The sequence below is a fragment of the Coregonus clupeaformis genome, unplaced genomic scaffold (assembly GCF_020615455.1).
Source record: "Coregonus clupeaformis isolate EN_2021a unplaced genomic scaffold, ASM2061545v1 scaf0041, whole genome shotgun sequence".
Lineage (NCBI taxonomy): Eukaryota > Metazoa > Chordata > Actinopteri > Salmoniformes > Salmonidae > Coregonus > Coregonus clupeaformis.
Window position 1 is genome coordinate 48,299 of NW_025533496.1, and position 13,683 is coordinate 61,981.

The window sequence follows — 13,683 nt, forward strand, 5'->3', positions numbered from 1 at the left end:
AGGGTGAAGTCCCTTGGACATGGTGGCCATAGAATGAGTCAGATGAGAGTCACTTCAGACCTGTCGATTCAGGAGCAGAAAGGTTGACTATTTAATACTACTCAGACAGTGGAACAGAAATGATGCCATGTCATTGCCATATTAAAGTGCCCTCTCATTCTCACATTGACCACACACTCATAAAACATAAAGTGTGGGAAGTCAGTAAGAACTGTGTGTGTGTGTGGGGTGGGGTGGGGTGGAGTGGAGTGGGGGGTGCCACCAATTCCGCAGGTCAAGCTCCTGCAATAGAAAGTGGAAGGCATTATTATCAACTAAATAAATCTGTGTGGTAATATAACACAAACACACACACACACACACACACACACACACACACAATTGACCACTGACCACTGACCACTGACCACTATGGAAGAGTAGGAGACGTTACAGTATAACTGCTGAGTCATTGTGTCATAACAGTGATAGAATGCAGTGTGATCATTCTATTTTAAGACTGGAATATCTCATTCTTCCTACAAAGGGGAACTTGCCTTGCAGTGTTATTGGAAAACAGACAGGACATTTCTGTACAAAGTTAATAAAACGGAACAGCAAAATGAGGCAGTAACGCAAGACTGGCTGGGAAATCTCATGTGACTTATGTAACAATGATTAACACTGAAACTACACAATCAGCTGAATATAAGATGTGATCATGTCCAATAAATAGATAGTTGAAGTAAAGTTAAAAGTTGGAGTAAAGCTAAATGTTAAAATGATTAGGTCAGTGGAAACATCGTAAGGGGACTATCTTTGCAAACGAGTGTACGTGGTGCCTTGAGCAATGATTTTGCTTGTGTAATTGTCAAGTAATGAAGTAGCTGTTACAACTGCAACCTGATAGAGGGCAATCTAGAGGGAGATTGGGGAGTCTAAGGTGATAGAAATTGTGCGCATGAAATCCACAGTAAACACAGAACAAAGTGGTCAAAGGAAGGATGTTACATTTTACTACAACAAATGAGTAGGAACTTCCTATTTACAAATTAATAGGCATTTCCCTTGAAAAATCTCACCATCAACAGACATGATAACAACATGAAATATGGGTTACTCCCCTTCAGAAAATGCACATAATGTTCCCAGCCTAGACTCATTATTGTGATGCTTCACTTGGCGGAGATGAAAGAATGTGTGGAATTCACAGCAGACCAAACACAGTCCCACAGATAGAAGTGTGTACCTGCCTGTCGCCATGACTCCTGGTGGTCTGACGCACACACTCACACTGAAGTCATTTATATGTAATCTGGCTTGTCCTTTTTAGGAAGGTGTGTGAGACTGTGTGTGTACAGTTGCGCCCAGTATCGCCCCACAGAGGTGTGAATGCTTACTGCTTGTGGTTACGGTTGCTATGTTGTTAAAAGCGTCCTTCCCTGTGCAAACAGGGAGTTTTCAGTTCATATGTCAGCTAGGGTGAGGCTAGCCCAGGTAGACAGTTATACGTGTTGTCACGCAAGGTAAAGCCAACAAAGTTGGAGAAACCCTTTTAATGCTTTGCTTTTTTAACACCACACTCCATAAAGCAAGTCCTGCAGGATCAAGTTTTGACTTATCTTGATTATTGTCCAGTCATGTGGTCAAGTGGTGCAAAGAAAGACCTAGTTAAGATGCAGCTGGCCCTGAACAGAGCGGCACGTCTTGCTCTTCATTATAATCAGAGGGCGAATATAAATACTATGCATGCCAGTGTCTCTTGGATAAGAGTTGAGGAGAGACTCATTGCATCACTTCTTCTTTTTATAAGAAATATTAATGTGTTGAAAATTCCAAATTGTTTGCATAGTCAACTTACACACAGCTCTGACACACACACTTACCCCACAGACATGTCACCAGGGGTCTTTTCACAGTCCTCAAATCCAGAACAAATTCAAGAAAGCGTACAGTAATATATAGAGCCATTATTGCATGCAACTCCTTTCCATCTCATATTGCTCAAATGAACAGCAAACCTGGTTTCAAAAAATAGAGAACGCAACACCTCACGGCACAACGCCTCTCCCCTATTTGACTTAGATATTTTGTGTGTATGTATTGATATGTAGGCTATGTGTGCCGTTTGTAAATGTACAGTATGTAGTTCTGTCCTTGACCTGTTCTTGTCTATTAATGTTCTGTATTATGTCATGTTTCATGTTTTGTGTGGACCCCAGGAAGAGTAGCTGCTGCTTTCACAACAGCTAATGGGGATCATAATAAAAATACCAAAATACCATGCCATATAAATATTACATTAGGTATGTGCAGCACATCAAGGGTTTGTCCATCAGGCTATATCTATATCCCATGGAGGAACATGCAGCCGCGTCATGGTGGGGTTATCTCCATTTGGAAAGTCTGTAACTTTTTCCACCTCTGTACCATCCTGTGTAGCTCAGTTGGTAGAGCATGGCGTTTGCAACGCCAGGGTTGTGGGTTCGATTCCCACAGGGGGCCAGTATGAAAATGTATGCACTCACTAACTGTAAGTCGCTCTGGATAAGAGCGTCTGCTAAATGACTAAAATGTACCATGCCCCCGGGAATTATTCTGCAATCAGAGAGTCCCTGTGAACCATAAAACCGCAATAAATATTTTGGTTTCGTTTCCCCATACTGGACTTTTGTTCTGTATTCCTATATGAAGGCTGCAAACATCCCTCAAACATGGGATCCCAACCTGAATAAAACCTGGCCACATATGGAGATTACATTGGCAATTTATTATCTGTTTATGCTTGCAGAGATGCATTTTATCCATGTATAATAGCTGTTCATATATGAGGCCAGGTGAGGTGCAGAATTGTAATAGCACAATAATATGGCAGGCCTAATAATAAACGAATTTGATATTTCACACTGTGGTTGACCTTCAATTGACATTCCATTTAACACTGGTTCTGCACAGTTATCTGATGATGGTATTACAGTCAAAAGGTGAGGAACAATTATGTCCCTCAATTACCTTGTTATGACACATTAATTCCCCAAGTGAAAAGGGAATTCTTCAAGAAGCAGTCAAAGGCCCCTCTAATGTCTGTCTCTCATTCATATTCTATCTCATTCATTGAACGTATTTATGTATGCATCACAGGTATGTCTAATAGGAAACTACAAGTTTTCATTCTTACTCTGTGAGTATGGGGCTCATTCGAGAGGGAATTTTTCTCATAAAAGCCCGGTCTATGAGTTTCCCTAGTTGTGTCGAGATAACTCAACGTGGAAATCCCCCGTTCTCTGTCTCCTCCCCCCTAGAACATTTAAGCCACTGGCGCCTCCCTCCAACACGCACTCCATTCCAGACTTGAGAGGGAGCAGAGTAGTGTCGACTTGTCAGTCAGTCAGTCTATTCAATATGGATGTTTATAGAGTTTCAAACGATAACCAAATGGATTATAACGTCGATGACATGGTATCGAAACATGGCAAAATGATATCAATCCAAGAAGACCGTTTTGATAGCGGTCTGGATTCGCTAAAAGAGGATGAATATGGGAACCTTGTGAAGGAGCTGGAGGACTTGCGAGTGGCCGCCGTCGAAGTCACGCCAAACTCCTGCAGTAATGAACCCTGGAGGAAAACAGTGACCGAGGACAGAGACACGTAAGTTCACTTTTATCTTTGGGGAATGTTGCATGTTTTATGAATGCATATGATTTTGCATAAAGTGCTGTATTCTCAAAACATTGCTTTGGATTATAATTAGACTTTTTCAATGAGCTTTTTTGCATTTGCATTATAGGCCTAAATTACTTTTAAAACGCACAGATATACTCCTGTTATCAAAATATGTAAAATTAAGCAGCTGGTAGTCAGAATTTGCAAGTAAACAAAGGACTTTTGGATTTCGTTGTCCGCTGAGTGTGTACTTTGGCTAAGAGCTGACCTGCGCAGCACTAAAATCAACTATGCGCAGTTAGGAAAGTCCCTGGCAAGGTGCCAGGAACTGATAATGTATCAGATGTGTCAAGCCGCAACTGGTGGAAATAACCCAAAAAAATCCATTCTTGCGCAATGCTCTGTGCTCGCGCTTTGTTCTTTTTTTCCCCACCCACTTCCTCTGCGATGTGCGTATTTGAAGCGCAGCCGTTTTTAACTCTTTATTTTGCCCCTCCACACAGGTTTCTCCACCTGGCCATTATTCATGAAGCCACAGAACATGCTGAGCAGATGATAAAACTGTCACACAATGATGATCTATTCCTGGATGCACAGAACAATCAGAGACAGGTAATTAAAGATAACCAATGAATTGTTTTATAATTGACTAATTGAAGAACACAAAAATAGGTAAATTAAAACACATACTTAATTGGTTAATTAAAACAAAATTAATTGGTTGATAAAACAGTCCTTTTGAAACGGGTGGTAAAACATCACTACACTTACATAGTTATTAACAGTTATAAACAAGCCATCTAAATGGTGGTATTTACACCTGAAAACAATAGCTTACCACTTTCTTATTCTTCTCAGACGGCGCTCCACCTGGCAGTGATCACAGAACAGCCCCATCTGGTAGAGAGGCTACTGAAGGCTGGGTGTGACCCGCGGATAGCAGACGACAGAGGGAACACCGCCCTCCACATCGCCTGTAAGAAGGGCTCTCTCGCCTCCTTCAGTGTGATCACCCAGAACTGCCCCCGCCACCTCGGCTCCATCCTCACCTTCCCCAACTACAGCGGACACAACTGCCTCCACCTCGCCTCCATTAACGGATACCTCTCCATGGTGGAGAGTCTGGTTCAGCTTGGTGCTGACATCAATGCACAGGTAAGGTTTCATCACACAGGTGTTCTTTTGCCAAGAATCAAGAATCCCCATTTATGAATTAAAACCTAAATGTATTTACAGACCAAAGGAACTAATGTTTGGTGTATTTTTGTTTCCCCCAGGAACATTGTAGCGGTCGTACAGCGCTCCACCTGGCCGTGGACCTCCAGAACCCATCCCTGGTCCACCGGCTCCTCTCCCTGGGGGCAGACGTCAACAGTGTGACATACGGGGGCTACACGCCTTTCCACCTGACCTACGGGCGTCAGAACGCTGAGATCCACCACCAGCTGTACGAGAAGACGGCCCAGGAACTCAGAGAGCTGCCTGAGAGCGAATCAGAAGAGAGTGAGGAGGAGTGCCTGTCTGATGATGAACAGGTGAGATACTAACAGCTACACTGGTCTCTCTTGTAAAAAAGATTTTATATTTGTATAAATAAAGGTTAAATTAATAAAAAACTGCAGTACTAGGGGGATTGGGCAAAGGCTCTATCTGGACAAATGGATTGGCTATAGTACCAAAAGAATATTGTCTTCTATTTAAATGACAGTTGCGATTAGATTCCTAATGTTGTTACTTTTATTCTCCACAGATATACGATGACATTACATTCGGGCAGAATTGAAGCGGTCGCGTCACGTGGTGGTGTGAAGTCAAGTCGATGAAGCTGCTACTGGCCAGTCCAGTCCAATCAAAGCACAGTGGGAACTCCAGGTCCCAGAAGCCTTTAGGGGGAGAGCCACATAGAGCTGGCCTAAAGACAAGGCAACAGAGAGACGAGGCTGAAGACGGCATTTGTCCAGGGTGGAAGTCTGGTGGTCAGTGAAAATCAAACACACCGGGAGGCATAATATGAGCCCTGACCTCTGAGAGAATTCTCTTATTTTCATGTATATATCAGACATCATATATTGTAAATACAGAGATATAATTTTTTATACTTGTGAATTTTTTATTAAATGTGAGTGAAACACTATTGAAAAGAATCATTAAAATATGCATCTATAATATACATGGACCTTGACTGCTGTTTTTCCTACTCTTACACCCTCTGCTTTTAGTTCATTTTCTGTCACACTAGTAATTCTTCATGGCCATTTCTACACAGCAATATACAGTATCGAACCCTCAGTAAACTGTCTCACTTAGCCAACGCTACTCACTCACTGACAAGGAAAATCCCACACAAGAGTCATGTTCATTTTTCATTGACTTGCAAGACAACGGAAGTCCCCTTCCCCTACTCAACACAAACACAGAGGGAAGATCTCAATTGCATACCCTCTCTCCTCATTTCAAAACCCATTGGATGAGAAAGCCTGGAGTATGCAATTGAGATCTTCCCACAGGCCCTTATGCCGCGTTCATGTGCTAGTCGGAACTAGGAAACTCAGAAATGTCCGACTTGCTAACTGGTTGTAGTTATACACGTGCCGTGTTAAACGAATCAGCAAGTCGGAAATGTCTGAGTTTCCTAGTTCCAAAGAACATGTGAATGCGGCATTAGTACAGTCTGGGGTTTCCTGGATGGGGTGAGGTCACTATCAGTGAGTCACACTGTTAAAAGTCCCCCCGGATTAGATGTGTAAGAGGAACTACTGTTCTGTACAAAACATTCCACCTTGGAAGTGCTGCTGAATAAGTGTCTGTGTGGAAATGGGAAGTGACGACTCCTTCTGTAGAAGAACCTACTGTTCACCAATATGGGAATTCTTGAAATTTACCGGACTATCCATGCCTATTATCTTCCTGGATAGACTGGCTCATTTATCTTCTACAACCCTTTCTCCCAGTGGCACACTATTATAGTCAGTGGTAGAGAAAGATATGGTCCTTGGCTAGTTGTAATGGCAGTGTAAAATGGACCCTCTAATTGCAGCCCATCCGCTGTGAGCCATAAACGTCAGTTGGCCTATTAACCTCTGGATTCTCAGAGGATTTCCTAAGGAATGTGACTCAGCCTCACCCAAGAACACAACAGTTCCAATATCTCTGCATGTGATCTATTCATATCCTCTGGACATAGAACTAACATGATGGGTCAGCAAAACAAATGCTGAGACTTCGGATTAGTCTTTTAGCCTCTTATCTAAACCTAATTTGATATGTGATATTTTCCAATAGGAAAATATCCCCATCTGGTATGACATTCCCTCATCACATAGAAATATTGCACTCTTCTCTCAAGTCAGTTTGCCTTTTGATTGTCGCCTGAGGTGCATTTTATTTCGGACTTGAAGGAAGTGGAGAATGCATAGAAATCATGATACGAGGCGGAAAACAGGTCACAACCAGTTTTGACTGATTGTAGTAAATAAACTTTACCACAGCTCTGCAATAGTATGTCATGTGATTAAAAGTAAGGAGAACCACAACAGGAAGTTCATGTTTTACTCTGCAGCAATGTTCAAAACGTCTCACAGTCAAGGCACCCAATTTAGGTACAAACATTTTCAAGTTTGTACTAGGACATATAACCATGGCCTGGTGCACAGAATTCAGTCAAATCTATGGGCACACATTGAGCATACTTTTTTTTAAATACAAAAATGAAAAATGGCATAAGCATACATTAGAAAAGGGTTTAAACTTCATAATAACAAGATGGAATAATGCACACAGAAAATATTGTGCAGTCTGTTACTCTAGTTCCTGAGTGAAAACCCGTTCTGGCATTGAGTGATTCAAACTGAAAACAAATTAATCAAAACCAAATATTTTACTTGAAATGTTTAATGGAACAGGGGGCAAATATACAGCAAACAAGGATTAACACTGTTTTTCAATTTGGGTACTACAAATCCCATCATTCTCTAACTGGGTCTTACACATCTCTCTGGGCCTCTCTTTAGTATTTCTGGGCTCAGTCTCTCTCCGCTAGGGACACAAGGTGGGTGTCCACCTCAGACTCTGTCAGAATCCTGCAAGCAGAAAAGACAAGACAGACTAATAGAATAGAATATACCTTTGTCCATCCAGGATGGACTGTTTTCTTAGTCATCACCTTACAGAAAGGATTATGAAATTCTAAATGTCTCACTATTTTTTGTTGTTGTAACAACAACACTATTCTGGTGATTCATTAGTGGGACAGCCCAATATAGCACCCCAACATCTAAACTGTACCTCTTTTACACACTTTCTAAACAACAAAGGTCTTACTGTATTTTATCTGGGGACTAATGATGCTAAGTGAGAGTGTTCAGAGCAGAGTGGTGTGTCACCTGAACTTAGGGTCCTCTGTTGTGATGACTCCTATCTCCAGCTCAGAGGGCTTGAAATCAATGGACAGGACTGTTGACAGACAGGTGATGGCGGTCTGAAGAAAGAAAGAAGGAAAGAAAGAGACAATGCAATCTCATCCACTTTTTTTGCAGAGGAGAGAAACAAATACTGACCGTACAACATTTCGCCTACTAGTTAATTTCACTTTAATTTCAATGTACGCTACCGTTCAAAAGTTTGGGGTCACTTAGAAATGTCCTTGTTTTCAAAAGAAAAGCAAATGTTTTGTCCATTAAAATAACATCAAATTGATCAGAAATACAGTGTAGACATTGTTAATGTTGTAAATGGCTATTGTAGCTGGAAGATCTCGTACAACGCTGTGTACTACTCCCTTCACAGAACAGCGCAAACTGGCTCTAACCAGAATAGAAAGAGGAGTGGGAGGCCCCGGTGCACAACTGAGCAAGAGGACAAATACATTAGAGTGTCTAGTTTGAGAAACAGAAGCCTCACAGGTCCTCAACTGGCAGCTTCATTAAATAGTACCCACAAAACACCAGTCTCAACATCAACAGTGAAGAGGCGACTCCGGGATGCTGACCTTCTAGGCAGTTGCAAAGAAAAAGCCATATCTCAGACTTCCCATCTTCATCTTTTATTGGCCAGTCAGATATGGCTTTTTCTTTGCAACTCTGCCTAGAAGGTCAGCATCCCGGAGTCGCCTATTCACTGTTGAGACTGGTGTTTTGTGGGTACTATTTAATTAAGTTCTGTGAAGGGAGTAGTACACAGCGTTGTATGAGATCTTCAGTTTCTTGGCAATTTCTCGCATGGAATAGCCTTCATTTCTCAGAACAAGAATAGACTGACGAGTTTCAGAAGAAAGTTATTTGTTTCTGACCATTTTGAGCCTGTAATCGAACCCACAATTGCTGATCCTCCAGATACTCAACTAGTCTCAAGAAGGCCAGTTTTATTACTTATTTAAATCAGCACAACAGTTTTCAGCTGTGCTAACATAATTGCAAAATGGTTTTCTAATGATCAATTAGCCTTTTAAACTGATCAACTTGGATTAGCAAACACAACTTGCCATTGGAACAAAGGACTGACGGTTGCTGATAATGGGCCTCTGTACGCCTATGTAGATATTCCATAAAAAAATCAGCCGTTTCCAGCTACAATAGCCATTTACAACATTAACAATGTCTACACTGTATTTGTGATCAATTTGATGTTATTTTAATGGACAAAAAATTTGCTTTTCTAAGTGACCCAAAACTTTTGAACGGTGGTGTATGTCTCACTAAACTTTGTACTGTATGTACTGTTAGTGGAGTGGAAGGGCATTTCTACCTCGACAGTTTCTTTAAAGGTCCAGTCAAGTTTCTTCTTTACTTTCTTCTCCAGGAAGCTGGTGGCCTCTGTCTGTTTGACCCCTGCAGCGGTGGCCTTGAAGCCACAGTAGTATCCAGCAGGGTCACACTTGTACACCTGGGGACCATACTCCTCATCCACACCTATCACTATCATGCCTGAGGAGAGACATGAAATTAGTACAACACAGATCATTACTTTTGCATTTCTTTCACTGTAGAACTTACATCCAGTGACGGCGAACATGAATAAACATGCACTTACAGCATCCCAGTGGCCTCATCTCAGCGTTCTGTGTGTACACCTGAGAGATGTCAGCAATCCTTTTACACAGCATGTCCACTGGGATCTCATAACCGTACTTGTACTTCCAGTTGGCTGCCTCGTAGCGTGCTCTCTGGACCTGGGATTTGCCATCCGCTGGGGGTAGGAGACGACCAGAGACAAGCAGTTAGAAACAACGCTGGGACTTGTTCAGGACAAGGTAAAGGTCATGCACATGCTAGTGTGTGTTTTGAGATACACATGCAGTTGAGATGTTGTGAGTAACCATCATAGCAATCTGTCTGCAAGGAAGGCTGGATGGTCCATCACTCTGCTGAAGACTGTTGTATTGTAGCCTACCTGTCATCCCTGACATCACACAGCCGATGTTCTCCGTTATCCTGAACAGGTGAGTGACTGTGGAGGAATCCAGTAGCTTGTCCTTGTGGAGACAAAACGAGGTGACGTCATTTCTAAGAAATACAATTGTTGTACTAAATTAGTCCTCCACTGGTGAGAAGCCTAAAACAATTAGGTAAACAGGCATGAGTTTTACAGCTGAACTTACCGGTACTTTCTTCTGTGTGACGACTACTGCACAGTCTTTACCTCTGACTGCTACTGACGTGAGACCACCTTGGTTTATGGCCTTGAAAGCATACTCTTGTCAAAAACAATACATAAAACAGGGTTATTCAGGACATTACATACTTTTAATGATTGGATCACTGCATACAACAAAAATCAAAAGCAGTTCATCAGATTTAGAAAATGTATGCACTCACTAACTGTAAGTCGCTCTGGATAAGAGCGTCTGCTAAATGACTAAAATGTAAATGTAAATAAAAGCAGTCCCACTATATGGACTCATACTAATAAGACTGTCAGAGAAAAAAATGGGATACCATGATAATAAACTGCCACACTCGCTAGCCTCGCGAGATTAGCTTACTAACAACATAACTCGCTAGCTAGATGTACTCAAATGCTATTTGGCTAGCTACATGTTTTCAGTAGCTATCTTGTAAAAATGACAACTAACTTCATGTTGATTAGCTAACTAGCTAGCTATGTTAATTGTGTTTCTTGAGTTTACATGTGGCGGGTGTTAGCCTAGCTAGTTAGCATTCTGTTTAAATATGCGGATATTTAACTGGTGTAGCTTGCTAGAATATTAGTTAGTTCAAAATAACTTTCAAAATGGAAAGTATGCTTATTGTTAGCTAGCAACTTGTAGTTAGTTACAGCAAAGATAGGTTTCCCATTTTGTCTGTGGTTACAGTTAGCGCTAATTTAGCAGTTAGCTAGGAACCATGACTGAGCATTTAGCTAGCCGGCATACGATTGAAAATACACTGTACTAACCAACTTGGTAGAGTCTACCCTCTGGAGAGAAGATGGTGATGTGACGATCGAAACCTGCACTTGAGCCCCGGGACATTTTGGTTTGAATTTAGTTAGCTAAAAAGCTAGCTAGTCCCAAATATTTATCATGCACAAATCTCACTTCATACAAAAAATTATGTTCACCCGGAAGAAGTAAAACAGAAATTGTAACTACATCCGAAGTCAAAGAGGCAGTGATCCCGGGTTGCCATGGTAACATATACTTTTTTATTTTGAGTATACAACTGAGTATGCAAACGTTATAAATGTCAGGAGAATACAGACCTTGTAAAAAGTACAAACATCCCTTTTTCTTTATTTTCTTCACCTCAACATAGGCCTCTTGCTCACTCATAGGCCCTACTGTTCATCATTTTTATATTTAGGAATATTATAGAATATAATAGAGTATTATAAAATAGAAGTTAAAGTTATTATTTAATTTCTGTTCTATTCTCTATTATATTCTAGGCATAGGGCCTACGTGATTGGCCAATTCTGGGCATTAATTGGACACAATGAATGTCACCTTTTCCAACAGGTAAAGGTGAGAGACCACATTTTTCTGCAATGATGAGCAGCCCATTTTCTCTGTATCGATAGGCCTACTCACACTCTTCGTCATTCATCAGGTATTTACGGTAGCATAAATATCTGTCCCTACTGATAGGCTACTATTCAGAGGGGAGTGTTGTCATGATCCTCAATGTGTTTGTCTCTTGCTGCGTTCAAACAACTGGGAATTCGGAACTCGGAAATCTCCTACTTCCGACTTCAGTGCGTTCACGGGAAAATCGTTTTGAACGGTTATCCAACTCGGAAGTCGGGAACTCGGGTCTCTTTCTAGAGCACCCACTTTCCGACCTGAAGATCACTTACGTCATGAGTTGACCTCTTATTTTTTCTGAGTTCCCAGTTGTGTTGAAAGCACTATTTCTTCTTTGGCCTCAGTGTGCTGCTCTAGAGATATAAGGGAGTTCCTGCCAGGAATTTTATCAGGCAAAGAAAAAGGAAACAGCTTTGTCTTTAATCAGATAGCGCGTCGATTCCGCCTGCACGGATCGGTTTACGGACGAGTGACGCCATCTGACGTAAGACAATGAGAAACTGTTTATTTGAAGGAAGCAAACCACGCAATAGCTGAAGGGAAACGTTTTCTCATGACATGTTTGTGCATAATCATCAATAAACAACAAGTAGCCTAGTCCCTGTGCCAGAACATACAGTACTTTCCTTTTCCCTGTTCCTGGTAGGCCTGACTGAGTGTTTGAGAACAGGGATTATACTAGGTTAATAATTGGACTATTTATAGATGTAGAATCTTAATTTGATCACTCTTTTGTTGCTGAGAATGGACCTGCGCAGCAGGAAATGCAAACGTGTAGTGTATTCGAGGTTTAAAAAGGCTTCTAAAATTTGTAATTTCCATTTAAAATGTCAGACTTGATTTGCACTAATGAAACATGTATCAACCCCTAGAAAAAATGTCCATTCATTATAATCCACATTATAATTAACATGTTCTGTTGCTGCAGGATTATTTTCCTACATCTGTACTGTACTTGGCATGCAGGTTATTTCCCTTTTGTCCCACTTAACTGCAAGTTAGGCTCGTGGCTGGATTGAATTGCTTCCTCAGCATGTGTTACTACTCTGGTACATTCAGATCAAATGACTCAGGTGACTAGCTACAGTATAGTTTGACAACCAGTAAAACTATTAAGATTAAATGTTTTGGATGCTTTTGATATGTTCTCAATGAATCAAACCCGTAAATCAAATATATTTGAAAAAATTATAAAATAGTGATGAGAGGACTGTCATTTAATTGAGATGTGTGTGACATCACGTGCCACTTGCTCACTCTTTCACACACACACACACACACACACACACACACACACACACACACACACACACACACACACACACACACACACACACACACACACCACCGCCTTATCTTCTCCCTTCTTCCGATAATACACAGTAGCAAGAAATCCCAAGGTGGCTTCCATTTGGTGTTGTAAGGCTGGTAAGACACCATTCAATAGCTCGCACCCAAAGCTCACCACATAGGCCTATAGCCATAGTCACACCTTGTAACTAAATGTTGCCTCGGGTTGAATAATGTTGAGAGATAGGGCTTTATTTAGAAAGACTGAAATGCCCAAAAAGGATTTCACAACTCCAGACTCCCTATTGTGGTTTAAATGTTTTAAATATGAAGTGGTTTAAGTGTTTGAAAAATGTCAGAGTATAGGTCTAAACTTGTCAGACACTACTTTTCAGAAACCTCCAGACACTTGCAATAAAGAGGATATGATGGCAATAGATCCTGTTAAAAATATTATTTGGGAAATAGAAAATGACTGTTGAAAAGCACCACCTGCCACCTTGTTTTAATATTTCACAGTGTACACAGACAGTTCCCCCCACCTGCATAACCCACCAAACAGACCTGGTACCTCTCATTCTGTCTTCCCCCTTTCCTGTATTCTGTCCTTCTCACTTCTGTTCTTTCTATATCAAAGGAAGCAGTATTTTCATTCATTGGAGACTATAGCCTACCTACCCTTTTTGAGAGGAAAGACCCCCCACCCCCATTTCTCATGTAGTGATGTGT

General features: G+C 41.2%; 2 protein-coding genes across 2 annotated transcripts; one reads left to right on the forward strand and one right to left on the reverse strand.

Moving 5' to 3' along the window:
• The first annotated feature begins 3,305 nt into the window (after positions 1-3,305).
• On the forward strand, positions 3,306-5,814 carry LOC121552951 (NF-kappa-B inhibitor alpha). The gene is made up of 5 exons (XM_041866063.2): positions 3,306-3,629; positions 4,148-4,256; positions 4,503-4,799; positions 4,922-5,179; positions 5,395-5,814. Exons 1-5 carry the CDS (start codon positions 3,382-3,384, stop codon positions 5,425-5,427), a joined length of 945 nt encoding a protein of 314 aa, XP_041721997.1. The 5' UTR covers positions 3,306-3,381; the 3' UTR covers positions 5,428-5,814.
• A 1,705-nt stretch (positions 5,815-7,519) lies between these two features.
• Positions 7,520-11,213, reverse strand: LOC121552625 (proteasome subunit alpha type-6). The gene is made up of 7 exons (XM_041865595.2): positions 11,037-11,213; positions 10,240-10,334; positions 10,032-10,113; positions 9,672-9,827; positions 9,387-9,565; positions 8,027-8,121; positions 7,520-7,723 (listed from the first exon to the last, which is right to left on the reverse strand). The coding sequence occupies exons 1-7, from the start codon at positions 11,110-11,112 to the stop codon at positions 7,666-7,668; spliced, it is 741 nt and encodes a 246-aa protein (XP_041721529.1). The 5' UTR covers positions 11,113-11,213; the 3' UTR covers positions 7,520-7,665.
• Positions 11,214-13,683: the final 2,470 nt, after the last annotated feature.

Bases quoted from the DNA above. Each gene is read 5' to 3' on its own strand.
- LOC121552951 (XM_041866063.2), top strand. From the start codon at position 3,382: ATGGATGTTTATAGAGTTTCAAACGATAACCAAATGGATTATAACGTC. The intron at 3,630-4,147 runs GTAAGTTCACTT...CCCTCCACACAG, and splicing joins GTGACCGAGGACAGAGACAC to GTTTCTCCACCTGGCCATTA. The intron at 4,257-4,502 runs GTAATTAAAGAT...TATTCTTCTCAG, and splicing joins CACAGAACAATCAGAGACAG to ACGGCGCTCCACCTGGCAGT.
- LOC121552625 (XM_041865595.2), bottom strand. From the start codon at position 11,112: ATGTCCCGGGGCTCAAGTGCAGGTTTCGATCGTCACATCACCATCTTC. The intron at 9,828-10,031 runs GTAGGCTACAAT...TCCTACCCCCAG, and splicing joins TGTGATGTCAGGGATGACAG to CGGATGGCAAATCCCAGGTC. The intron at 8,122-9,386 runs GTAGAAATGCCC...TTCTTTCTTCAG, and splicing joins CCTTTAAAGAAACTGTCGAG to ACCGCCATCACCTGTCTGTC.